Source organism: Protopterus annectens, chromosome 10.part0 (assembly GCF_019279795.1).
Source record: "Protopterus annectens isolate FY-2018-M chromosome 10.part0, PAN1.0, whole genome shotgun sequence".
In the NCBI taxonomy this organism is placed as follows: domain Eukaryota; kingdom Metazoa; phylum Chordata; order Ceratodontiformes; family Protopteridae; genus Protopterus; species Protopterus annectens.
The window spans coordinates 1470004220-1470031342 of record NC_056744.1 but is presented as its reverse complement, the minus strand read 5'-3'; the positions used below and the strand labels follow the sequence as shown (position 1 = coordinate 1470031342).

Genomic DNA, 27123 nt, shown 5'->3' with positions numbered 1-27123 from the left:
TTGGTCACAGCTGTATCAGAAAATAGCAACCAGGAGGATGATCACACTGGCTGTGGAGATGTACAACACTCGGAGAATGGACAGCTCAAGCTTTTTGCAGAGGACTTAAAAATCCATCTGGAGCTAAAGAGACTTGAGTTGGAGGCCAAGCATGTGGAAAATGAAGCAGCAGAGAGACTGAGACATCTAGAGAGAGAGGAAAATGAGAAACTGCTATGCCTGGAAGCTGAGGAGAAGGAGACGCAGAGGCAACATGAAAAGGAGATGCTGACTCTTCACCAGAGTCTTGGAGGTAATGTGTAAGGGAGTAATTGAACCACAGAAGCAACAAAGGTCAGTAGATTTCTTCCACAGTTTACAGAAGGGGATCATTTTGATAGTTTCATTCATATGTTTGAGAAGGTTTGTAAACAGTATGATGTTGACCAAAGGCTCTGGCTATGATTTCTGACCCCCTACTCCATGGTAAAGCTGTAAATGGACTTTCCAAACTGTCTGACAATGATTTCTTAAATTAAAATGCTGTAAAGAATTGTTAGCTAGAATGTTTTAAGCTAACACCTGAAGCTTATAGTGAAAAGTTTTGTGAGCATAGACGCAAGGCAGATGAAAGTGTGTTTGAATATGTTGCTGAACTGAGCACTTATTTTCATAGGTGGGTAAGTGGATGTCAGGTCACCACTTTTGAAGGGCGGGCAGATATTTTGATGGGAACAAGCCCTTAGCATTTGCCTGAGGACATGAGGATCTAGTTAGTTGATAGACAATGCCCTACTTCAGATGAGTTCGGGAAGAGAGACCTAAACCTTGCAAGCAGGGCATCACTGCACAGGAAAGGGACACCCGGTGCTGCTCATGGGTGTAAGGGAACCCACGATGGGCAGCCCAGACTGCCCCAACAGAATCTGACAGTAGTAGGGGAAGCCACTAGTCCAGGTACATGTCCAGGACCTAGGGTTAAATGTTTTGAATGCAACCAGTGGGGTCATGTAACATATAGATGTCCACGGAGGCAAGGTGTGAATAAAAGGTGAGAGAGCCAGTAAGTGGAAATCACAAAATGCCAATAGTAGGTTGTCTTGAGACAACAGGGGTACCAAACTACCATCCTGCAGATGTCCTGATAGGGAAGGATTTTGATTCTTCAGTACCATGTGTTAATGCAGTTACATGCAGTCAGTTTTGGAGACAGGTATGTGGGTCTGGTAGCCTGGAGGAGACCCAGACAATTCACACACTTGCAGCTAGGACTGGTGAGGTGGTTACTTCAGGGAGGGAGCTACCCTGTAGCAGGAAACTGAAGGTGAGCCACAGGTGCTTGTCGGTACTGATGTTCCCTTGGACAGAGTGACTGCAAAGTTAGAGGTGAGTAGTAGTACCCAGGCTGACAGTGAGGCACCATTGTCAGAGGATGCCAGACTTCTTGTGGAAGAGGAGCTGGGAAGGGTTACAAAGAGAGATTTGAGACAGACTCAGCTATCGGACCCTACATTACAAGGCCTGAGAGAGGTAGCTAGTAAAGCACCTAATTTTCAAGGGAAGGGGGGATTCTGTATACTCGGACAAAGGGTTACTGTATAGAGAGTGGACCCCTGCGGGAGGGCTAGAAGCTGAGAGGATACAGAAGTTGGTAGTGCCTAGAGCCTACCATCTGGCACTTCTAGCCATAGCCCATGATATTCCCTTTGCAGTTCATATGGGCATAAAACATACAAAGAGATGTATTATGCAGAACTTCTATTGGCCTGGAATTTCCAGACATGTAACAGGGTACTGCAGGACCTGTGAGCAGTGCCAAAAGGTAGGCAAGGCAGGAGACAACGTGAAACTCCTTTGATGCCTTTGCCTGTGATTGAGGAGCCATTACAGAGGATAGCTATAAATATTGTGGGGCCTCTGAATACTCCAAGCTCCACAGGGAAATGTATATCCTAGTGGTACTAGATTATGCTACAAGATACCCAGAGGCAGAAGCTTTCTGCACCACTGAGATGGAAAAATTGGCAAATGCTTTGTTAGAGATTTTCAGCAGGGTAGGTTTACCAAAAGAAATACTGACTGACAGAGGTGTCACTTTCATGTCAGACCTGCTGGCTTGCCTGTGGAAGTACTGTGGGATGAAGCACCTAAAGACCACCCCTTTAATGGTCTTGTTGAGAGGTTAAACTCTACACTCAAGTCCATGCTATTGGCATTTGCAGACTAGTTTAAGAGAGAGTGGGACAAATATTTTCCACATCTGTTGTTTGCATACAGAGAGGTTCCTCTGGAACCCACAGGTTTTTCACCCTTTGAGTTGTTGTATGGGCATAGGGTAAGGGGGGCCTCTAGACTTAATTCGAGATGAGTGGAAGGGTGAGTGTGAATTCCACAAGGAGTCTCTTGTGGCATATGTCCTAGACCTCAGGTCAGTGCTCAGGGAACTCTTGGGCTTGGCTCAGGAGAACCTGGCAGAAGCCAACAGCAGAAAAGGTCTGCTATGACAGGAATGCTCGAGCTAGAGAGTATGCTGTAGGGCAGCAGGTAATTGTTCTCATTCCTGTAAGACACAAGAAGCTCCAAGCAGCTTGGGAGGGACCCTACAAGGTGGTAAGAAAGGTCAGTGATGTTAACTACATGGTGGAACTGCTAGGCAGGAGGCAGGGGCACAAATTGCACCATGTTAACATGATGTAAACTTACCATGATAGGGAGGCCCTTGTGTTGAGCATTTGCAATGGATTGCAGGAGATGTCTGAGGAAGATCTGCTGACTGATCTCCTCAGTGAGGCTTGGATTGACACCTCAGTGGAATGGCTAGCAGTGTCCCAGCAGCTATCTCATACCCAGGTTCGAGAAATCTGAGCAGTGTTACAGGAGTTTGGAGGCATGTTCACCAAGAAACCAGGGTGCACCCACCTGGTGCAGCACCAGGTGGATACAGGACCACAAAAGTCTATTAACCAGGCCCCTTACAGGGTGCCTGAGAGAGTCGAACAGACACTGAGGGAGGAGATACAGAAAATGTTGGAACTAAAGGTAATTCAAAAGTCCAACAGTCCCTGGGCCTCCCCAGAGGTGCTGGTGCTAAAGAAGGATGGCAACACTAGGTTCTGTGTGGACTACAGGAAATTAAATAGTCACACAGAGTCAGATGCTTACCCAATGCCTTGGACAGATGAAACCCTAGAGTAGCTGGGTGGGGCTAAGTATCTTACCACCATTGATCTTGCCAAAGGTTACTGGCAGGTGCCCTTGACTCCCAGTGCTAGAGAGAGGTCAGCCTTTGTGACTTCCTTTGGCTTGTATGAGTTCACAAAGATGCCCTTTGGGATGAATGCCCCCATGACTTTCCAGAGGGTGGTAGATCATATCCTAGTAAGAGCAGGAGGGTTTGCACTTGCTTACCTAGATGATATTGCCATCTACAGCCATGCCTGGGGAGAGCTCCTTCAGCATGTCAGGGAGGTGCTGGGCAAACTACAGAGGGCAGGGTTGACCATTAAACCCAGCAAATGTCAGGTGGGTATGGCAGAGGTCTCCTGCCTGGGACATAGAGTGGGGAGTTGTAAGATCAGGCCAGAACCTGCCAAAATGGAGGCGACTGAGGCATGGCCTACAACTGTTACCAAAAAGCAGGTGAGGACACTCTTAGGGACAGCAGGGTACTACATAAAGTTCATCCCCAGTTATAGTACCATAGCTTCTCCACTCACAGATCTGACAAGGAAAAACAGGCCAGATAAGGTACTGTGAACCACAGCGTGTGAGCAGGCATTCAGAAGCTTAAAGAAGCTTTGGGAGGATCCCCTGTGTTAGCCAGTCCAGATTACAGCAAATAATTTGTTGTGCAGGTGGATGCTTCAAACCATGGGGTGAAGGCTATACTTGGCCAGATTTCTTCAGAGGGAGAAGAGCACCCAGTGGTTTATCTCAGTCGTAGGCTCCAACCCAGGGAGGAATGCTATGCAGCTGTAGAAAAGGAATGTGTAGCCATAGTGTGGGGACTGCAGAAACTTAATTAATATTTGTCTCCCGTGCACTGGCCCAGTAATCAAGGATCCTCAATCCTCACCAGTGAGGGGCATCCACATTGGGAGTATAACAAATACACACACAGTAAAGTACAATTTCCCTTAAGAGCACACAGAGATCACAGTCAGTCTGGGACTGGTTTCTCTCTTTCTCTCCAGATCCCCAATAAGACTCCCCACTGACCCAGCTAGAGAGTGGAGTCCTTATCCAAGGTTCCAAGCCATGTCCTCCTAGCACTCTCTCTGTCCAACCAGTGCTTCATGTCCCTGCCCAAGTAGCTCACACACACACAGACACATGCACACACACACGCACACACACACACACACACACACACACACACACACACACACACACACACACACACACACACTTTGAGATTTGATGTATATACAAACACACAGATACTGCTGGGGAAGGCTGGCACAGGTTCACTAGCTATGCCCCCTTCTGCCCAGGCTATAAGGTAGTAATCCACTGCCACCAGCTACTATAAGTCCCTTCCCAAAGGGAGACCAATTATTCTGTGTAATATTACGGTTATCCAAATAGTAGGTGTAACCCATGGCTAAGGCTATTGAAGTGGCTTATACAGTATCACAAAATACATGCAAGTACCCTTGGAGCTTGAATTATCTCTACACAAAACAGCCACAGTTGAAAGGTTTAAAAATATTTAATAATAAATAATAAAAACACAAGACAATACTCGTCAGTTCAACAGAATGACAATAAATAGTTCAGAAATCACAAGAAAATGCTTTAATACAATATTGTAGAATAGTCCAACATAAATATAGAAAACAGCTAGACTAATCTGACTATATTCTATCTTTAAGAGAAACTTTATTCTAAATTCTACTTACAAGACAAAGTGCTGGTGAGTTGTTGTTAGATCTGGAGACATATACAAAATGCTCAATCTTTCTCTCTGAAAAAGTCTTAAACTGATAATGCACATTATTGCTGAGTCATTTCAGATTACATCATTCTTGACACTTCTTCTTAGGTTTCCGAATCTCACAGAACTTAAAATTTTAACATTTATTTTTGTAATCTGCACCTGCCAGAAAGCCAAAGCAATAAAAGACATGTCATATGTAAAACCTAGTAATTATCTGTGTCTTAGAACAATAGAAAGAATTTCCTAACCCAGACATCCTGTCTGCTAGCTTGAGATCAAACACAGTCGTAAAATCCTTTGCTTATCAGCTTTCTTCCAGCAGGGTGCACTGTGGTTATATTTTTGAAGCTCAACACAACACAGTTTTCTTTACATTTGTAAAATAAGCCTGTGGATCATTTTAATATTTACAATGACATAGAATTATTTACAAAATTCTTCTTAGCTAGGCTGGCAGCCTTCACAGACTCCTACCCATGAAGACTAAATGCTGTAATTAAATCAAAAGGTGCTTCAACAAAGTCGTAGTTTAAGGGTGTGCACACTTATGCAACCAGGTTATTGTACATGTTTTTATTTTATATTTTTCCCCAAACAGATTTGTTTGTTTTTCAATTGAATTGCACAGGTTATAGGTCATATTAAAAGTGGTAACATTTTGAAATGATTTATTGCGGTCTCATTTTTTTATATCACAAAAACCTGGCATTTTAACAGGGGTGTGTACACTTATTATATCCACTGTATGTATGTATATGTATATATATATGTATGTGTGTATATACATATATATATATATATATATATATATATATATATATATATATATATATATATATATAGGGTCTATATCAGAACATTGAAGTATTAAAACTTCGAATGTTCTGATATCGAACACTATTCAGCAAACGCTAAGAATAGCGAAGCTGTAGAAAAGTAATTTCTTTCCTCGGGAAAGAATACGGTTGGCCGTTTCTGTGGCTTCGCTATTCTTAGTGTTGTGGTGGAAAGTTACTGGTTGGGTTCAGGTAAGTGTGCGATTGTTTGTACGTTAGGGTTAGGGGTGGGTTAAGTGAGTTAGGGCTGGGGTGCAGGTTAGGTGTGTGTGCGATAGTGACAGACTTTAGGGTTAGGGCGGTTTAAGTGAGTTAGGGTTAGTGCGCGGGTTAGGTGAGTGTGGATAGTGACGGACCTTAGGGTTAGGGTTTGGGTTAAGATACGTGGGTAGATAGTAGTGTATGTTTAGTTTAGTGTAGCGTTAGATGTAGGAATTTACGTGTATATGTGTGGTTGCTGTTTGTTTGATGTGCTTGTGTTATGTGTATGTGTTTCGGAGCAGCACATTTTTTCCATGGGAAAAACATTTGCTGTTCTGAATGTTCGATATTTTCAAGTTTAGATGTTTTGGGGCAGATGAAATAGCGTTCGCTATTTTCATCTTTCGATAACGTGATATAACCGCTATATATATGTACTTATATATGTCTGGAGCATTTCTCCCTGGGCCTCCGCTGAAAATAGGCTCTATGGAACCTAGTCGGACTTTCCCAGTCAACAAATTTTACCACTTCTACAGTTTCTACTTATCCCCTGACAAGTTTTTCCTTACAGCAAAATTCCATCTAATATTCATTATCTTCTGTATCTACCTTAACTTTACTACACCATTTTCTCTGTATTACCTCACAAATGTACACACTTCTCACCTTTTCTCACCTACTATCTGCTTTCCATAGCTCTTAACTTCTTAGCGCAAAAAATCTGGACAAAGCCTGACAGAATGGGGGGACAAAGGCCCAAAAATAGGGACATATTTTACAGATTGCTCTTATAAACTTAGAAAATTGCTAGCATAACAGGATTTGTCTTAGTATGCTTTTTTTCTGAAGGATATGAAGTCTGAAACACAAATGTATAGCATTATTTAGTGACTTCAGACCTCAGATCATTCCAATGATTTGCCAGAAAATCACTCATTTTATGATGAACAGATTAAAAATGTGAGGCACAAATCCGGACATTCTGCGAAAGTCTGTTCAGTTGAGAAGTATGCATTTCTACGTATATCTCCCACACTTCTTCTCTCTCTCATTTTTCCTCCTACTCTTAAATGTGAAACTGTAATCTGACATTTTAAACCTTACTGTATATGCCATTTGTCTTATATTAATATGAAAGGATTGTATATTTTACTGGTTGCATATTTATTTAGCATAGCTGCCTTTCCATTACTGTATGCCCACATTGTAAGCCTTACATTTTCTTTGTTGTATATTTTGTTACTGAAGCTTTTCTTTCATAGCCTCCACTGAAAAGTTGCAGCCACAGCCCAGTCAGACTGCCCTGGTAAAAATAAATAAATTAATCAGGTTGTGAGGCATTGTGGGTTCAGTCTTTCATGATATCATGGCAAGAAATTTCAGCTTTTAAGAAAAATATTCAGGTGGCTGACCTTACCAACAAACTAAAATGCAAAACACACTTTTTGCACCAAAAACTGTATAATTTGGTATTTTATATGGCAAGGAGTTTCTATCTAACTCTAAAGGTTTGTTACTTGCATTTGATTTGGAACATGACCAGTACACTTTAACTTAAATACTTTGGAGTACTTTAAATGCTGCATCATTTCTTGATCATAACATTCAGTGGGTTAACTCTGAATCAGGTATAGGAAATGCACTTACTAGATTTACAGCTCAGCAGCTACTGAGTATTATTACAGACCTGAAATGACAAAAAAAATTAAACTAAATATTTACATCACAAGCTTTCAGTTTTTGAAAATGATATGCGGAGACTGTTTACTAATATAATGACATATGTTTTCTGTTACCTTTTCAGAATGTTCAAAGAAGGAACTTGACCTTGTACTTCTTTTTGATGGCTCTGAAAGTCTTAAACCTGAAGACTTTGAAAAGACAAAAGAATTTATGATCAACATCATGGAAAAGTTTAGAAACACCGATGTCCAGGTGCACAGGCTTTCTTTCCTAAATAGATGTAATGAATATTTTGACATTTGCACATCAGTTAAAAATGTGACATCATGTGATATAAAATGGTATTCTACAGTAATTGCAATTCTTTTTTACAGTCAGAATTTTTGTTCAGTCTGACCTCTAAAAGATAAAATCAAACTTGTCTACTTGACTGTTGAATAGTACTTATAGTTCTTATAGGTTCATAGATGTGTACTAGGTTAATGACCACAAGGACCTTTTTAAGTCTAGCCATGTATCCCAAATCTCTAACAAGCTCTGGTACCCTTAATAAGTGTAAGCAGGAGCTAAGGAGATGAAACATTTACTGGTAAGGGTAGCGTAGGAGATGAACCATTTACAGGCTGCTTGTGTCCATTAGAGACATAGGTGCCAACCAGGGGTGTATTTCCTGTTCCCCAGCCACTTGAACTGGGTTAGGGAGGAGCTCCACCTCACATGGATGGGAGCCTGTTCCAAAGAATGGGTAGTTTCTGGGATTCATACCTGGCTCTCCAGCAGGTCCTGTTTATATCACAGGTGAGGTTTAACTCTTTAGAGCGTGTAATTCTGGGGCTGTTTGTTTTGTGGATATGCAGGAGATCCATCAGAGTGGGGTCTGATAATGCCTTGTATGCCAGGCATAGATCTCCACTCAGCAGTCTGTACAGGGCCTTGAGACGGTCAGCACTGGACATGTTACTTACACCCTGTATTCTTTTAGTGAGGAACCTTTGTAGATGTTCCAGTTGTTGGATATGCCTGGTTACGTACATACCAAATGGATCATTGTACTTGATAGGTCTGATGAATGCTGAATACAGTGGAACAATGGCTTCTTTGGACCTCGATACAATACCTTTGTTTATAAGTTGCACAACATAGAATGATTTCCACACTACTGTAGACACGTGGTGGTCAAAGGCTATATTACTGTCTATGTATGTCTATAAGTCCCTGACTACTGGTCAACTCTTAAGGATGTATTGCCAAGAGGATAGTTTCCAGGTGTGGATGACTTCCTGAAGGATACTATTATGCATTTCTTGGCATTTAGTTTTAGTCTATGGCACTGGCACCAGATGATTGTCTGTCAGGCCTTTCTGGAGAGCATTTGTTACAGTGAGTGATTCAATGACAGCTCCTAATTTGCAGTCTTCTGCAAGTTTAGTCAACCAAAGGCCAGTGACATTAGCCTTGACTTCAGGGAAGTAAATGCCAAAAAGGAGCGGTCTCAGGATTGACCCCTGAGGGACTCCACTTGTGACTGTCCTCTTTGTAGAGGTGGACTCCCCAGTTCTTACTTCCTTCATCCTTTCTGTGAGCCAGCTGGCTATCCACCAGGTGACATAAAGGTTTGTGAGGAAAACCACAAACCAGTGACCCAATAAAAGACAAAAAAGCTTAATTCACTCTCTGATGTCTTGGCTGAATTGCCTTCAAGAAGAATACACATCAATTAAAACAATCAATATATATATATTTCATCCAATTACTCCATACAAATACCAATTAAAAAAAATCACATTCTCATTAAAGGAGAAACCTCCAATTAAGTTCAGAATTCATACCTTTTGCTATTAAGGTATCAAATTTAAATATATAAATAGCTTCTTTATACAAAAGTATATTCCTCAAACATATGTCAGCAGAAACATGTTCAATTTTTTCTAAAATAGTCCCTTATAAAACCCACTGATGAGCCCTGATGTACTTGATGAAAATGAAATGCCACAGAACTGGTGTCTTTAAAATTCTCTATGTCTCGCATATCTTCTAAGAATCTAATTTTAAATGCCCTTTTAGACTGGCCAATATAAAACTTAACACATTGTCATTTAAGGGCATAAATTATACCAACAGTATCACATCTAAAAAGCCCTTAATTGTAAACCTATGCCAATTAATATTCCTTAAACTATTAACAATATGTTTACATGCCTTTCATTTCCCACAAACATGAGCACCGGGGATCAACCTTATATTGTATAAACTAGCAGGGGGCATAACAAACTTTCCTTTAACTAAAAAAATTTAAACTTCTTCCTACCTTAAAGGAAAATCAGGTAACCATAGCTGGAAATCTCTACTGGATTGCATGTACTCCCAGTAGTATTTCACCAAACCCATCAAAATCTCACTAAAACAACTATACATAGTGATAAAATAAATATCAGTCTGGACTCCATTCAGTATGGGACCAGTCCCATTAAAGTTTGGGTAACATCCTCTCTCTCTATTCAGAACCTTAATAATAGCTCTGTTAGTAATGGACCTGCTATAACCCCTACATTCAAACATAGAACAAGTTTTAAAAATCTCATCTTGAAGTTCTGTAGAGTCATTACATAAGCTGCTAATCTGTATCATTTCCCCATACGGCAAAGCTTCAATGGTATGAGGGGGGTGATGCTGGAAGTTTTCAAATATTGGATACTCCCATCAAATTTCCTATGTACTTTTGTATGTAATCCAAATGATCCAGAGATATCCAATTCGACATCTAAAAAAGAGACTAATTTTCCCTTTTGTATGCCATCAAATGTCAAGTTAAATCTGTTACAGTGCATAGTCTCTCTAAATTCATCCACCATATCTTCTCCCCCATCACACAAAAAATTAGGTCATCAGTAAAATGGGCATAATACTTGATGTGAGGCATGAAAAAATAAATTACTTTTTAAATACATTACTGGAATGCCAGTCAAAATCAAGTGTAAGAAAAACAAGCAGCACTTAACTCAAATCACTTCTCCTTGCACTCCAGTTCTAATTATAATTTATATTTAGCTTTATTAAAGTACCAAGTAACATGCTGAAAGTAGCAATCTCTGTGATACCCCCACTTGTAAAAATGTTTCTTATCCAAAAAAGACCTGCTGCCTGACAACAACTATCTATTTTTTTCATGGGGAAAACATGATCAACGTAAAAAATGAAAAGCAAACAAGAAACAAGCTCAACATATTTTGCTTAAAGGATTACTGCACAGGATATGGACCACACATGATAGATTGGCATTTTGTTTAGTTTGCAGGTAAAGCCTGTAATGAGCTTAACATAATGTAATCCTGTCCTTTATTACAAATACTGTCATATGTATTTCAATACCCAAGGCTTACACGTTATCTAGTTATGTAAGTATTCTCTGCATGGCAACAACAGAATGGCTTTCAATGTTGGCAATACTGCTTATTAAAACTTACTTGCATCTTACAATATCAAACAAGCTTACCTGATGGTCATTAAAGCACTGCTACTTAAACACAGAGCAAAAGGCACTTTCTTAATAATAATAAGCATAATCAACAGTGTAAAAATATGACAGAAACCAGAACATTCTGCAAAATCATTGACAGATGAAAAGCCACTGTAGTACGTGTGTTTACCTTGGATGGGGAGGGGATAGTCTGCACATTTACACTGCATAACTGCTCCTTGCCTTGCTTGGACACATCCAGAGTCACTACATGGGGGAGTGAGGTGCAACAAGTTTGTCACAATTTGAAATGTCTCTGGCTGACTGAGATGGCCCTGACACATTTGTCATACCTCACTACCTCAGAGCAAGAAATCTGGACAAAGCCATACATAGAAGTGGGACAAAGGCCCAAAAATAAGGACAGTTTTTAAATATTGCTCTTATAAACTTAGAAAGATAATAGAATGGTAGGTCTTGCATTAGTATGAATTTTCTGAAAAGGTACGAAATCTGAAACTCAAATGTCTTTCATTATTTTCTAACTTCAGTCTTTAATGATTTGCCACTAATTTGCCAAAATACACAGTTTTATGAAAAATGGGCCAAAAATGTGATGCAAAAATATAAAGTAGCCACACAATACAGCTGGGAACCTGTCAAAAAAGGGACACTTTTTAATATTAGTACTGCTAACTTGAGCAGCTGACAAAATAAAAGAATCTACATGCATTTCTGAAATAAAAGTAATCTATAACTGATTATTACAGTTATTTATTAATTGTAAACCCTCCATGTTTTCTCCCAAAATTGCCATTTTGCACAGGGATTATTAGGGGAAGAGCAACACTTTGAGCCAAAATCGAGGACAGTTGAGAGGTTTGGATATGCCTAATTCTATAAAGCAATTTTATTTGCACGTACCTCACAACCTGTTAATGCAGGAAATCTGGACAAGGCCAAATATATTGGGGGAACATACAAACACTACTAAAAATTGCTCTTGTATAAACTTAAGACAGTTGATAGAATAACAGGTCTTGCTTTAACATGCATTTTTCTGAAGGTTATGATGTAAAATTCAATGTCTGTCATTTAGTGACTTCATTCCTAAATGATTTGCCAGAAAACCACACATTTTATGAGGAACAAACCAAAAATAAGAAGCAAATATCTATTCATTCTGCAAAAATATGGACAGCTGAGAGGTATAGTTCAACCGGGGCTGTCTGAGTTTGCTGCCCTTCCCCTCTCAAAATCATGGTCTATTGGAGCCTCTCCCCTGCAACCATTCCAATGTCCCATTCCTTGGTTATTTTACCCCATTTACCATAAACATTGTACTGTGCATACTGCTTTACTTCTGCGATGATTTGGATTTCATTTGAAAGTTTTATTTTGCATTTTTACTGGACAAACCCCAATAGATATCTGCTAAGCAAAGCAATGCAGTCTCACAATGAAAACAGACTTAGCATTAAAACTTCTCTGCCCTTGAAACTCACATGCATTGAAACATCATTGAAACCCACATTCAAAGAAAATACGTTTTGCCAGTGGAAGATAATGATTAACTTTGGGCTGTTTTCAAATCATAGGCCCCCTTGAACACGAAACATACACGTGCTCTTTGATACACCTTCCCGATTGTATTAAATTGTATTCCTTGTACAATACAGTACAGTTGTTAGAGGGCATTTTAAATTTATTGTTTTGAACATTTTTCCAGTAAACAATGAAACAAAATGCATGCACCAATGACAAAACTACCCAATTCAGAACATTTCCATCATAAAAGTCTACTCAACCTTCTAAAGTCCACCATTATCAGTAAATATGCACAATCTCTGAAGTAGTAAAAGTCATCTAAATAATTCCACATTAAAGAAATCTGTAACAATGAAGAGGTTGCTGCTAGCAAACAACTTTATATGTCATTGTTTATTCATCTACAAATAAAGTGCCTGCCCTTGAGGAATAAATTGCCTATGTTGCATGCATTAAAAAAAATGATAAGCTAGTAATATCGGAATAGGGACTGTATGGCAAACTGGTTCATAGTTACTACTCTAGATATCTTCGCCAAAAAGGACTGCAGTATCCACCCCCTTTACAACACAGTACAGTATCAGTAATGCATCTATCTACTGTGGGAATAGAACCCACAGCCTTCTGCATCAAAAGCAAGTACACTACCTGTTGTGCTATTAACAATGCAAGCAGACTCAGAATAAGCAGCACTAAAGTTTTGTTCCCCTGCAGCTCTCAGCTCCTTGTAAAATCTACTTGACACATAGTTGTATCTCTCATCTTTGCAGCATAAGAAATCTGGAAAAAGCCGAAATTTATTGGGGGGTGGGGACAAAAGCCCAAAAAACAGGGACACATTTTAAACATTGCTTGTATAATGTTGGAAAGTTGCTAGTTACAACCATATACTTCACTGCCACATCTTTAACCCAGGGGACCTTGTGCAAAACAGTCAGAGAAACATACCACTATGCCAAATCAGCTGATCTGAAGTAGTTAACTTCATTTGATCAGCAACCTGTGGGTATTGGATCTGTCCTGGATCCGAGCTGGCATCTTTCCAAGCTAGAGATCCGAGCTCCAATCTCCTCCCCTTACCCATAACACCCTGCTACCTCCCTCCAGTCCTCAGATCTCATTTGCCGTGGCTTCTGTAAGCACGAGTGATGAGCTCCTTGCGATTAGGTAAGATAAGGATAGGAATTTTCTGTACCTTTTTACTAGTTTAAAAAGTATGTGTGTGTGATAGTTGATCCCTTAGATTAGTTTAGTTTAGTTTAATTTAACTTTAGTGTACTCCCTTTCCCCTTATCTGTGTGTTAGGGAGTGTGATTGTGGTAGACATGGCCGAAGGCCCTAAAGCCATCTTTTCTAAATGCTCTGAGTGTGGCCATAAGCTGTCCCCAGCCGATGGCCACACTCAGTGCGTTCTTTGCCTGGGGGTTGCACACTTGACATCAGGCTGCCAGATATGTGCCACCTTTAACCCCCGGGCTTTGAGAGACAGGAGGAACAAGTTAATCTTAGCGGCCCTTTTACCCGCCGATTCTACTTCTTCCTCCTCTCCCTCAGTGGCGCCAGTCGCGGCTGCGGCTGTTCAGCCCACGGTTCCTGCTCCCCTGGCTGGGACTCAACCTCCCACTGTGTCCCAGGGAGAGAGGGACCCTACAAAGAAAGAGAAGGGAGATAGAGAGAGGGAGAAAGAGAGAGACAAAGACAGGGAGAGGCATAGGAGCCACAAGTGGCAGGCCGACTCAGTCCCCTTGGCCCCGCCGGCTATGCAGCCCTATTCTCCCTTGAAGGTACCCGGGTCCTCCCCCTCTCGGCTCCATTTTCCGCGTTTCTCTCCGGAGCTGGAGGAGGAGCCGCGGCCACCTTCGAGATCGTCGAGGTGGCCTTCCCGGCCAGCCTCGGTGGCCTCTTCTTGGTCTACGAGAAGCCTTTCTGACACGGACATGGACCGGATGATGCGTCGCTTCCTTCAGGCCCAGATGCAGATGAGAGTGCTCTTGCCTCTCCCCCTCCGGGGGGAAGCTTGGCCCCCTTCTTTGCCCCAATTGCTCCTTCTCTGATCCAGTATCGGGTTTCGGAGCCGTCGGATCCAAGTGGCCTCGGTGCCGGGGAGTCGGCACCGATAGTAATCGCTACTTCGATGCCAGTCTTACCTTTGAGTTTATCGGGTCCCTTTTCGGATATGAGCTCTCGGGGCCATAAGCCGAGCCTCAGATCCGGAGGGTGAGTGTGTCTTCGGCTCCAATGTGGTCGGAGTACACTTCCCTTTCGGGTCCAATCGCTTCAGCTCCGGTGCCGATCCACACTTCGGCTCCAAGGGGGCTGCTCGGATCCCAGGAAGAGTGGTTCACCTTCAGCTTTCAATGTGGTGGAGAGGGTCCTCTCAAGGGATTTGAGGTCCCCAGCTTGTGCAACGGATCCACCTGCCATTCCCTCGCAGATGGGCCTGTCTTCCATCATCCGGCCCTAGGGACAGCCTGCATCTACGCCCCAGCTAGTTCCTGTAGAGGAGCATGACCCCGTTAGTGAGCCCTCCTCGGACAGTCCTGTTGAGGAGGTCCCTCACAAATGAAAGTGTAAAAGGAGGCACTTGGACACCCCCGAGTCCCTCACGGAAGACATTGACTTGAAGGAAGGGGAAGGTTCCCCCAGGTCACCCCCGAGGATGTCTCCTTTGGAGACATTATGGAGATGCTGTGCATTAGAGGGGGGTGGTCAGCCCAGAAACCTTCCCCGGATGAGTCAGTATTTCTGGAGGCGTTTGACGCAGGCCCATCTAACTCTTGGGTGTCCCCTCCGGCCGACCCACTAGTAGACCTAATTACTACCAGGGTGTGGAAGCAGCCGGACACTGTAGAGCCAATCCCCAGGAGACCAGATAAGATCCTTAGTCCCTCGGCAGACAAGACAGTGTGGAGTAAAGGTTCTCCGGTAGATGCCATGGTGGTGGTGGCTGCCACCAAGAAGGAACTAGCACAGGATAGTTTCTCGGTCCATCCTCCCTACAAGGAGTCTCGGACGATGGATCGCATTGGAAAGTGGATGTTTGCTTCAGCCACCTTTTCCATAAGGGCATTGAATTACTTGGCACACGTGATTAGGCTTCAGCGGGATCTAGTAAAAGAGTATGCTGGGTCACCCCCGGAGTCCATGTCGGCCGAGGACAAACGAACTTTCTCGGCTCGCATGGCCACTCTAAAATCGATATCCAACACATCTATGCGGCTTCTCTCCCATGCCACGGAGGGGGCAGCTAGAGCCAACGGAGCAGGCATTGCCTTACAGCGTCATGCCTGGCTCCAACTTTGCGACTTTGCGGAACCCTTCAAGGTGTCCTTCGCGAACACTTCCTTTGACAGTTCTACGCTATTTGGTAAGACCATCCTCGATCCGCTGCTGCAGAGCGAGAAAAACGGGAAGATGCTGTCTGCCATCGGAATCCAGTTCTCGGCTTCTCAAAGGTCCTTTTCCAGGAACCAGAGAGGACAAAAGATGTGGTTCCGGAAATCCTAGCAGTCCCATTACGCTCCGGACCCTTCGTCCTTCAGAGGCAGGGGAGGACAAGGTGGATGCCAGCCCAGAGGCAGAGGGGGGGGGTGAAGAATTTCGGGTCGAGGGTACCTTTTTCCGACAGACCCGCGCAGCAACCCTGAGGGGTTGCCCGACTGCTCCTCTCTGGAGACTGTCGGGGGGGTGTTTCTTGGAACACCTAGTACATTGGGAGTCCATCACAACAGATTGCTGGTTGCTCCAAATAATATCCAGAGGTTACTCTATCCCCTTCATAAATCTTCCCCCTCAGTTGAGGCGCCTCCCCGATGTTCTACCCAGTCAGAGGGAGGTGGCAGCTTTAGAAATAAAGAAGCTGCTAAGAAAAAGAGCTATCCAGCACGTCCCCCCAGGCCAGTCCGGGTCGGGCAATTACTCCAGGTTCTTTTTGGTGCCAGAAAAGACGGGGGACTTAAGACCAATTCTCGACCTGTCTATATTTAACCTGTTCATTGCCAAAGAGGAATTCCGAATGGTCACTCTTCAATCTGTTCTCCCCCTTCTGCAGGAGAACGACTGGATGTGCTCCATAGACCTCAAGGATGCGTACTACCACATTCTCATGGACAGGCGATCCAGGAGGTTTCTCTGCTTTCGGTTGGGGGCCAGTCATTACCAGTTCAGGGTCCTCCCTTTTGGCCTCACCACAGCCCCCAGGGTGTTCACCAAGGTCATGGCAGTTGTAGCGGCCCACCTGAGGCTTCAGGGAATATAGGTATTTCCTTACCTGGACAACTGGCTCCTCACCGCTCCCACCAGGCATGTACTGTGCTCAGCCAGGGATTGCTTCCTGCTCTTCGCCCACCAGTTGGGGATCACTGTAAATGACAAAAAAAATCATCCCTTCAACCTGTTCAGGTCCTGGACTTCATAGGGGCCAGAGTAGACACACTTCAGTCCAAGGCCTTCTTGACATCAGACAGACTCCACAACTTAACTCTCCACATCTTAGCACTTCTGCAATCTCTGGCCCCACCAGCGGAATTAGTCCTGAGAGCCCTAGGGTGCATGGCAGCAGCTATCAACCTTTCACCCCTAGCCCGCTTGAACATGAGGGTTCCTCAATGGACCTTACAGGTCCAGTGATCTGTCCTTCGACATCCGTTGGACTCCCCGATTCCCCTCAGCAGAGTTTGCAGGGACTCCCTACTTTGGTGGCTCCATTCCCGAGAGCTTCGGGAAGGGCGGCCGTTTTTGATGCCTCAACCTCAAGCCACGGTGACCCCGGACGCTTCTCGCCTGGGGTGGGGGGGTCATTGCATGGGCAGAACTGTCCAAGGCACGTGGACTCAAACAAGAGACCGTTCTGCATATCAGTGTTCTGGAGATGAGGTCAGTGCTTCTAGCATTGCAAGCTCTCCATGCCCTTCTTCCTCCAGGGACTATTGCAATTCAGACAGACAACATGTCAGTGGTCTGGTACATCAACAAACAGGGGGGGACCAGGTCTTACCCTCTTTGCCGAGAGGCCATGAGAGTTTGGGAGTGGGCGATATCCACCAACCATTTTCTGCTAGCAACGCACATTCCGGGTCGGTCCAACATTTTAGCGGACAAGCTGAGTCAAACTATCCTCTCGCCTTACGAGTGGTCTCTGAACCCCTTAGTAGCGAAACAGATCTTCCTCAAATTAGGTCAACCTTGCTGCGATCTCTTCGCATCGCCTTCGAACGCAAAGTGCAGCGAGTTTTTCACTCTAATTCCCCTGCCAGGGGAGAGCCCCAGAGACGCTCTAGTTCATGCTTGGCCATCCATTCTTCTTTATGCTTATCTTCCTCTCCCGTTAATGACAAAATTCTTACAGAAAGCTCGTTGGTTGGGGAGCAAGGTTATCCTCAAAGCCCCATTCTGGCCTCATCAAACCTGGTTCTCGTACCTACGGTCTCATCCCATAGCTCCTCTTTGGATCTTGGATCCCATTCTGGATCTGATCTCTCATCCTTCGGGATTGAAAACTCTGAATCTGGACGACCTCAAGCTCTCAGCTTGGTTGATCCAGTTCCGTTAGTGGCTAGGACTCCCAGTATCTCGTCCGCAGTTAAATCCATCCTGGTGGCGGCGCATAAGCCTTCTACCAGGAAGGTCTACAACAGTAAATGAAAACATTTTTCCATCTGGGCCTGGCGTAGGAATTTGGACCATTTTACGGCACCCATTCCAGCAGTACTTGAATTTCTATCTCACATTTTCCATCAAGGGACTAGTTCTTCTACTGTGAAGGTTCAAATGGTGGCCATTTCCCACCTCCACATTGGGGACAGTCTTGGTCCTTTAGCTTCCACTAAGATCTGTAAGACTTTCTTAAAGGACACCTTTCTTTTAAGACCTCCTGTCAAGAATGCGTTTCCTCCATGGGACCTAACCTTAGTCCTTCAGGCTCTAACTGGTCCACGCTTTGAGCCTGCAGCTTCTGTTGACTTAAAGTTCTTGTCTTGGAAAACTGCCTTTTTAATTGCTATTACCTCAGCTAGAAGGGTATCTGAGCTTCAGGCCCTTTGTACTAAACCCCCGTATCTTGTCTTCCGTAAGGACAGAGTATCCCTCAGGACTAATCCTTCCTTCTTACCTAAAGTGGCATCCAAGGCTAACATCAACCAATTCATTAATCTGCCTGTTTTCTTCCCTAACTATCAGAACAGGGGGGGGTACAGACTGCATTCATTAGATGTGCATAGACAATTGCGCCTTTACTTGCACAGAACAGCTGCCTCTCGCAAGTCGGTGCAGCTCTTTGTTTCCTTTGATAAACCATCCTTGGGTAAACCAGTAATGAAGGTGACTCTTTCTAGATGGATATCTCACTGCATTTTGCTCACATACAAAATTTCTGGTCGGCCGGAGCCTTTGGGGGTTCATGCTCATTCTACCCGTTCTATGGCTACCTCTGCTGCGTTTTGGTCAAGAGTTCCCTTGGATGGCATCTGTTCTCTGGCTACTTGGGCTTCTTCTCATACCTTTATTTCGCATTATAAATTAGATCTGATATCCAGAGGGAGGGCGGCCTTTCGCTCTGCAGTGCTCCGAAATATTCTTCCTTGAGGACCTCCCAAGTTTTTTTGGTAGCTGGGAACTCTGTCCCACAGGTTGCTGATCAAATGAAGTTAACTACTTCAGATAAAGAAGTTATGTACTCACCATAACATTCCATCTGAGTAGGTAACTTCATTTGTCAGCAACCACCCCCCCCCCTTCTTCCCTCTAACCTGGCTTTCGTTACCTGAATGATAGAATGATTCAGTCCTGGTATGCATCAGGTTAGGATGTTCAGGTATTGTTTATCTTGGTGTTGTCTGGTAATTGGGCAAACTCGATCTGAGGACAAGAGGGAGGTAGCAGGGTATTGTGGGTAAGGGGGAGGAGCTTGGAGCTCGGATCTCTAGCTTGGAAAGCTTCCAGCTCGGATCCAGGACGGATCCGATACCCACAGGTTGCTGACAAATGAAGTTACCTACTCAGATGGAACGTTATGGTGAGTACATAACTTCATTTTTTTTGTGAAAGAGAGGAAGACAAACTTAAATGGCTACCATTTAGTGAATTCAGTTCTCACCATAACTGTCAACCTCTTGGCACAAAACACCTGAGCAAAGCCAGTAATGGGGGAATACAGCCCCCAAACATATTCAGTGAATTCAGTTCTTACCATGGCTCTCAACCTCTTAGCAAAAAACATGTGGACAAAGCCAGTAATGGGGGGAATACAGCCCCCAAACATTCAGTCAATTCAGTTCTCACCATAGATAGCTCTCAACCTTAGCACAAAATACCTGGACAAAGCCAATAATGGGGGAATACAGTCCCAAAAATAGGGACACATTTCAAATATCCATGTTATAAACTTAGACAACTGCTAGAATAAACAGTTTTGTGTTACTATGTACTTTCTGATGAATATGAAGTCCAAAATTCAAATGCCTGTTATTTTTAAACATTTAACCAGGAAACTAATCTGACTTGGAACAAAAGACAGTTTTCAGCAGAGCAGGGAGAAACTCCAGACACATCTTTGTAAGATGGGAGGACATGCAGACTCCACACAGAAGGCACCCCAGCCAATAATGAAACCAGAGAACCTGCAGCTGTCAGGTAGCAATGCTACCAGTGCACCACTGCACTATAGACTTTGCAAGGAAAAATGTAGATACAGAAACCACAGATTTTATGAGGAACAGAACAAATATGAGGCAAAAATCTGCAAATTTTTTTAGAAATGGTGGTGGATAGGGAATTCAGGTCCTTGCCACCTGCATCCAAGGTACAGGGTTCAAGCCTGAGTATCTCTACCCACCACCATTTGTTCTCTCTAGGCACCAGAATATAGCAACTGGGGCATTACACACACACACACACACACACACACACACACACACACACCCTTTGTCCAGCAGTATAATCCATGTCACGAAGCCTTCACTTACCTGCTGTAATCCACACCTAACCGTTTCACAAACAAAGCCCACAATCCAGCCAGCAACCATTTCTACACCTACCCGACGCCTTTGTCCAGCAGTATAATCCATGTACTCATGAACGAAGCCCACGCAGCAGTGAAATCCCCACGAGAGCTCACCCCTCAGTCCTCATTGGTTCTGCCTGCAGCTGAAGTAGTCTGGAGCTCCTCTGTTCTGTGCAGTCGTCACCGCACAGATTCCTGGGTATCTGTATCTGGACTGCTGATAAAGTCAGTCTGAGTTCCTCAATGTGTCCGCGCATGCGCAGAGGAGTCGGGACTCGTGATTTTTTTTTTTTTCGTTTTTTTTTTCTTGTTTCACAGATTTTTCTTTTGTTTTTTTTCATTGGGAGGGCTGCAGTCCGGCGGTCCTATAGCACCAGCTGCCCCTGGTTGAACATAAAATAGAGATCTATAAATATATTCATGTTCAAATAACCCCATACTGAGGTTAGCATATGAGGGAGCAGATGCTGCCCCCATAGCCATGCCCTGTCTTTGTTGGTAAATTTCACCATTAAACTCAAAAAAGTTGTTACTGAGGCAAAAAGACAACAATTCCACAACATATTATGTGGCAGGAGATTCACCAAGAAGAAATCTAATTGCTTCAGTATCAAAAGCGTGAGTAATATTAGTATAAAGACTCTTTTAACACCCAAAGTAGTGAAATACATATTCATGTTAAATTGTACATTTTTAATTTTACTAAGAAAATCCAAGACATATTTGATGTATGAAGGTAACGACATCACCTTTGGTAATAAAAGTTGATGCAATAAACATCCAATATTATAAGAAAAATATTTTTGCCAGAATACTACAGGGCATCCAGGTGGGTTATATAAACTTTTATGTATTTTTGGCAAGCAATAAAAGCAAGCAATATCAACATCCTCAACATTAAATTTCTTTTTTGCATCGTCTTTAGAAATATAACCCATTCTGACACCCTTACCAATCAAATCTAAATATTCATTAATAGCTAACTCATAAGCAGAAAAAAGTACTTTCTGATAAACATTCACATCATTGAGGTGCTCATAACACATATCCGAATATTGGACTAAATCCATAATAACAAGCTTGTTACCCTTGTCAGAAGGTTTAAAAATCAGGCCCTTGTTATTACTCAAAGCTACTAAAGCAGACCACTCTTCTTTAGTCAAATTATATACAATGTTATTAGGGCCTTTCAAACATTTTTTAACTTCCTGTTCTACTGAAAAATTTAACATCTTATAAAATTGTAACACTTTCTCATTATTAAAAATAGGGACAAACCTGCTTTTGGTAGAAATCATACTAGTATCAAACAAATAGTAAGTATTTGGTATTTCATCTGATACACATGAATAAAAACTGCTGTCACCTGAAACAGAGACTATTTTATATAAATCACTATCTGAAGAAACCCTGTTACCATCAAACATCCATTTAAGTTGCAGTTTTGTAACAAACCTAAAAATATCACACTTAATATCATGTAAATGTGGTATTACAGTGGGAATAAATTTCAACCACATTCTAAAAGGGACTTTTCACAATCATAAAGGTTTGTACCTAGCCTCTTAAGTTTGCCAAAATGGCTGAGTAGGGGATTGTGTCAACTGCCTTGGCTAGGTCAAGATAGGCAGTGTGAACTATTTTGCCCTCATCCATTGCCTTGTTGACCTTTTCAAAGAAGTCCAGCAGGTTGATGAAACCAAATTGGGTTTGGTCCACTGTCTGGAGGTTTTCTATGTCAGTAATGCTTTGCATGGCTTTGTATATGAGACTAGTGAGACTTATGGGTCTGTAGTTTACAGGGTATGTTGATGGCCCACCTTTGTGCAGAGGAATGACAGTTGCTGCTCTCCATTCATGAAGCACAAAGCCTGCTTGGAGGCTGCAGTTAAATAGCAATTCCAGAGGGCCTCATAAGTCATGTTTCCTGTTATTTAGAAGGCATCTTGGGATATTATTTGGGCCCACTGATGCAGCATTCTTGATCTTAAGAGACAGCATTAAGGACCTGTTCCTTAGTGATAGCAGGGGAATTATATTCAATGGTATTTTCTTAGGAAAGGTTGATGGGGAGGGTAATGTTGGAGCTGAATTTGTCAGCCAGTAGGTTTGGAATATCTTCTGGCTCAGTATAGGCAGCTCTATTTACAACAAGCTCTGAACACAGTTGTGTATTGCCTTTGAGGTTGGAGAGATAACTAAAGAATGCCTTGTGGTTGTCCTTGGCCTGGAAGGCCAAATTTACCTCAAAGTTTGCCTTGGTAGACTTTATTTGTCCTCTGAGTTATTTGTTTTGTTTGATGAGAGTGTGTTTATACTGCCAGGTGCAGCACCTCACAATTTTTACCATGATTTTCTTCCGTCTGTTGTACAGCCTGTTGATGTTGTGATTCCACCAGTGTGGCCTGTTTTTTCAGTTTCTTCTATACTTCTTCCTGGTGGGTTCAGCTGGCTCAATGCAGCTGTTAACATGCTTGTATAGAGTTTCTGTGAACAGTTCTGTGTAGGCCGTAGTGTTCTCAGGATTTAAGGGGGCTTGAAATTTTGCCAGTTTATCACTTAATAGTAGGAAGTTAGCCTAAACGTAGTTCCTGAATATCCACATGTTAGCTGGGGTTCAAGGTGTTATTGTTTTCTTCAAAGGAGACTATTTTATGGTCTGACCTTACCAGACAAGATATTACACTAGGGATGTGCAGCACTCTCCCATATTATTGAGGACCAGCTCCATTATGGTTACACCCTTTATTGGTGTATTGACAGTCTGGTCCAGGGAGTTTGTGTTTACAAAATCCAGGAATCTCTGTGTCTGTACGTTTGATGTCATATATGATTCTCAGTTAATAGTGGGGTAATTAAAGTCCCTAATAAATATGGTATTGGATTGGATGGTGAGTGTTTCCAATAAGTTTAAATACATGGTGTGGGTTTCCTGGGTCATAGAGGCGGACTGTAACTTGTAAGGAATTGGTATTTGATTTTGCGTATGATGATTTGAACATGGAGAAACTTAAGTGCATTGTCCTGTTTGACCAGCCATAAGGTATGTTTATTTTTGATGTAAATTGAGAGACTTCCACCTTTAGATCTTGTTTGTGTAGTAGCTGGTCTAAACGTGTGGAAGGCGTTATAACCTTGCATTGTTGGTGTGCTGTCCACGACTTCAAACCATGTTTCAGTGACCACACAGATGTCAGCATTCTCTAGGGTGAAGAGAGCTTCTAGGGAGTGGAGTTTTTGTTCAGACTCCTAGCATTGATCAATAACACCTTTAGAATTTATTGGTTTTGATTTACTATGTAGGAAGTACTTTCAGTTTGGCATTGCCTAAAAAAAAACACAATGGGGGAGGATAGTGTTTTAGCTAATGTTTGAAAACCTAGGGGGAAGAGGTGCAGATCATCTCTAACAAAGCAGCATGGTCTGTTGACTATCTCCTTCCATGCTGACAAATATTGCACCTCCTTAGAACAGACACCAGTTATTAAAGTCAGTCATCTTTTGTTCATATTGTGACCATACTTTGAGAAGGTAAAATTCTGCTTAATGCTGAGCTCATGCCAGCCTGGTACACATAGTCAGAGACTTCCATAATGTCTGTCTTTATGTAGTCTAGGGAGGTACGTCTCAGATCATTTATACCCACATGGAATATGGCTGAGTCATAGCGTACTTGTGTCCACAATTATCATTGTGTGTGTGTAATGTGGGGGTCCCTGACTGACAAGCAACCGACTGTGACTTTCTCCTTGCTCAGCCTGGTGAGACAGACATCAGTGTGTCTCGCAATGGAGTTTCTAATGATTAGAATGTTGGATTCTGTGGTGGGTTGCCTTATGGGCTTAGACATAGAGGCTCCCTGAGATGTAGCTATATGTGTTGATGCAGTTGTTGTTTTGAATGAGTGCATTGGGGGTTGCTGAGGGCGTTTGTTATGTGTAATTCATCTGGGAGGTCTTTGGGGTTTAGAAAGGTTACACTTAAGTGCCTCAGCATATGTAGATCTATGTGTCTGCTTTGAACTGTGTGTGATGGGTGCAGCATGTGTACTACTGACAAACTTATTGACATTAGCAGTGCTTTTATGTGAGAGCTTTGCCCCCAGTGACATTGTAAAAAATGCATCTCTCACATACCATATAATTTGTCTGAGAATTAGCTGGTTGTATCTTTAAAAAGAGGGTGAAGTATAAAGGACGTGGCTGTCCATAGTAAATTTTCTTTACCTAATTGAGTGTAATAGAAGTGTAAGTAATTATGGTACTTGGGCATGTGGAGGTTGCTCCATATGCCAGTTTATAGTGAGATTTTTTAAGAGTATTAATGGCATTAGATGTAGCCCTATAACTGAATATTCTTGCACTACAGAATGGGTAAGTTATGTGCTAAAATGTCACTGCAATGCTTTTTATATTAGTGAAAGCAAAATAACTTTTAGAGTAAGATAGCAGGAGCACTTGCGAGACATTAGAAATAACAAATGTGAAAGCCTCTTAGCAGTTCATTTTAATGCAGTTCATGGGGGGTTATAAATGGTTTAAAAGGCTTTATTTTAGAATAGGTTACAGCATATAATAGTTTTCTTTTAAAAAATAAATTATTTTAGGAAACTGTTTTTATTTTAAAATAGGGTACACTGACACCTGCTGGCTTGAACATGGAATGCAGTTGGAAGTCTTTATTGTGAACTTTTTAGTGATTGGATAATTTTTATTGGTGTTAATTGTGTATGGTATTTAACAATGTATTTTATTGACATTTATTAACTCCTGGAAGGCCTGTGTGCCGAAGCGCTAGAGCATCTTTGTATTTTTTGTTGGTATTAAAGAGTTTGGTTTTGGATTCCTGGCTTCTTGGTGGATTTTTTTATTTTCATTGCTGGTTGTGTCAGAATGTATAAAGTTCCTCATTCTTTTCAGTTTCTATTCACTCATCCAAACCTTACTTCAAAGCTATAGCTTTAGTTAAGAAGAAATGGTAGTGGTTCCATGAAGAATTTAGGAGCCTGCCCGAAAACCAAGGACAGTCCAGCAGGTCAGAATGCTTATTCAAGTGACCTTTCCCCCCACACCCACCTTAGCAGTCCTTTTTCTTTTTCAGAAATTCTGAACATCCACTTTTATCTTTGACAAAAAATAGTTTCAGACAAATGGGTTCTGAAAATCATTAATCAAGGTTACAGATGGCAGTTGGAGGAAATCCCTCCTTTCCAGGGTGTAATTCCTTAATCACCAGACCGGACTCCTCTGTTTCCACTGTCCTTTAACACATACTGTGTTGGGAGTGATAGAAACGTTGCTCTATCTAAGGATTGGAAAGATTTTTATTCAAGGATGTTTTTAGTGCAGAAGAAAGAAGACACTACGATACCAGTTCTAGAACTTTATCTGCTTGTGATAGTGCCCAGCTTTAAAATGCTGTCACTTCACAACCTGTTACCTCTTCCCCTTCATTTGAGTGTCCTGGTAACACTAGATTTAAAAGATGCTGCTCACCACATCTCTATTCATTCACACTTCAAGTGTTTCTTAAGGTTTTGTGTGTCTTGACCACAGTATTAGTTCTCTGCCTTACCCTTTGGACTATCCACTGCACCAGGACTGTGCAGAAAGGGTCTAGATCCAGATCTGAAGTAGTCAATTTTCACGTTATCCTCAAAGGATAGGTTCAGAACCAATTCACCTGCTTGCTAAAGCTCTTTCTTGGCAACCCAAACTATCGAGCTTCCTGTCTACCCACAATGCATCTGGTACATTATTTCAGATCTCGTTTGCCGGTATAAGCTGCAGATGTGGCTATCCTTTTCTCTTGAGCCTTTTAGATGAGTTGTTTCTTTCAAAAATATTTTCACCTGTTAGTTTCTAATCTTTTTAGTCAAATTGTTCTTACCTTTATCTAGCGCACCCTTTTTACTGTTTTTCCGGTACTTTTTGTACTTCTTACGTACTATTGTTCATACATTTCCCTCTACCCTTCGGTAGCGCCTCTTTACCATTGTTGGTATTTCCCTTCCTTATTTTGCATTGTTTTAAAAAAAAAATAATAATAATAAAAAATGAATTTTTATTCTTTTATTATCCCCTTTTAGTGTGTGTGTGTGTGTGTGTGTGTGTGTGTGTGTGTGTGTGTGTGTGTGTGTGTGTGTGTGTGTGTGTGAGCATGTATTAATCTTGAGTGCATTTGGACTGTGGCTTTCTGCCTTCCTGCTACTATGGAAGAAAAAAGATTTTGGCTGGGTTTAAGAGATGTGAGAAGTGTTTTCACAAAATTCCTTTCTCAGACCAACATTCCCTATGTGTTCTATGTCTCGGACCTTTTCATTCAAGAGGACTGCTCCATTTACCATTCATTCAGCCATCGGGCTCTGGTGGAGTGAAGAAATCAGCTGATTTTGAAGGGTCTTTTACCATCCTCCTTCAGTGAGGCAATCTCTGGGTCATTGTCCAGGGCTCCTGAATGAAAATCAAAGTCCTCTATA

General features: G+C 42.3%; 1 protein-coding gene across 1 annotated transcript in view; it reads left to right on the top strand.

The window, feature by feature from the left end:
* The window catches only part of LOC122813657 (integrin alpha-X-like), a 3682398-nt gene that overhangs the window by 1016251 nt on the left and 2639024 nt on the right, over positions 1–27123 (top strand). Inside the window, exon 6 of the mRNA XM_044086096.1 lies at positions 7763–7893. Within this exon, the coding sequence (XP_043942031.1) occupies positions 7763–7893 (131 nt within the window). The remainder of the gene's footprint in view (positions 1–7762; positions 7894–27123) is intronic.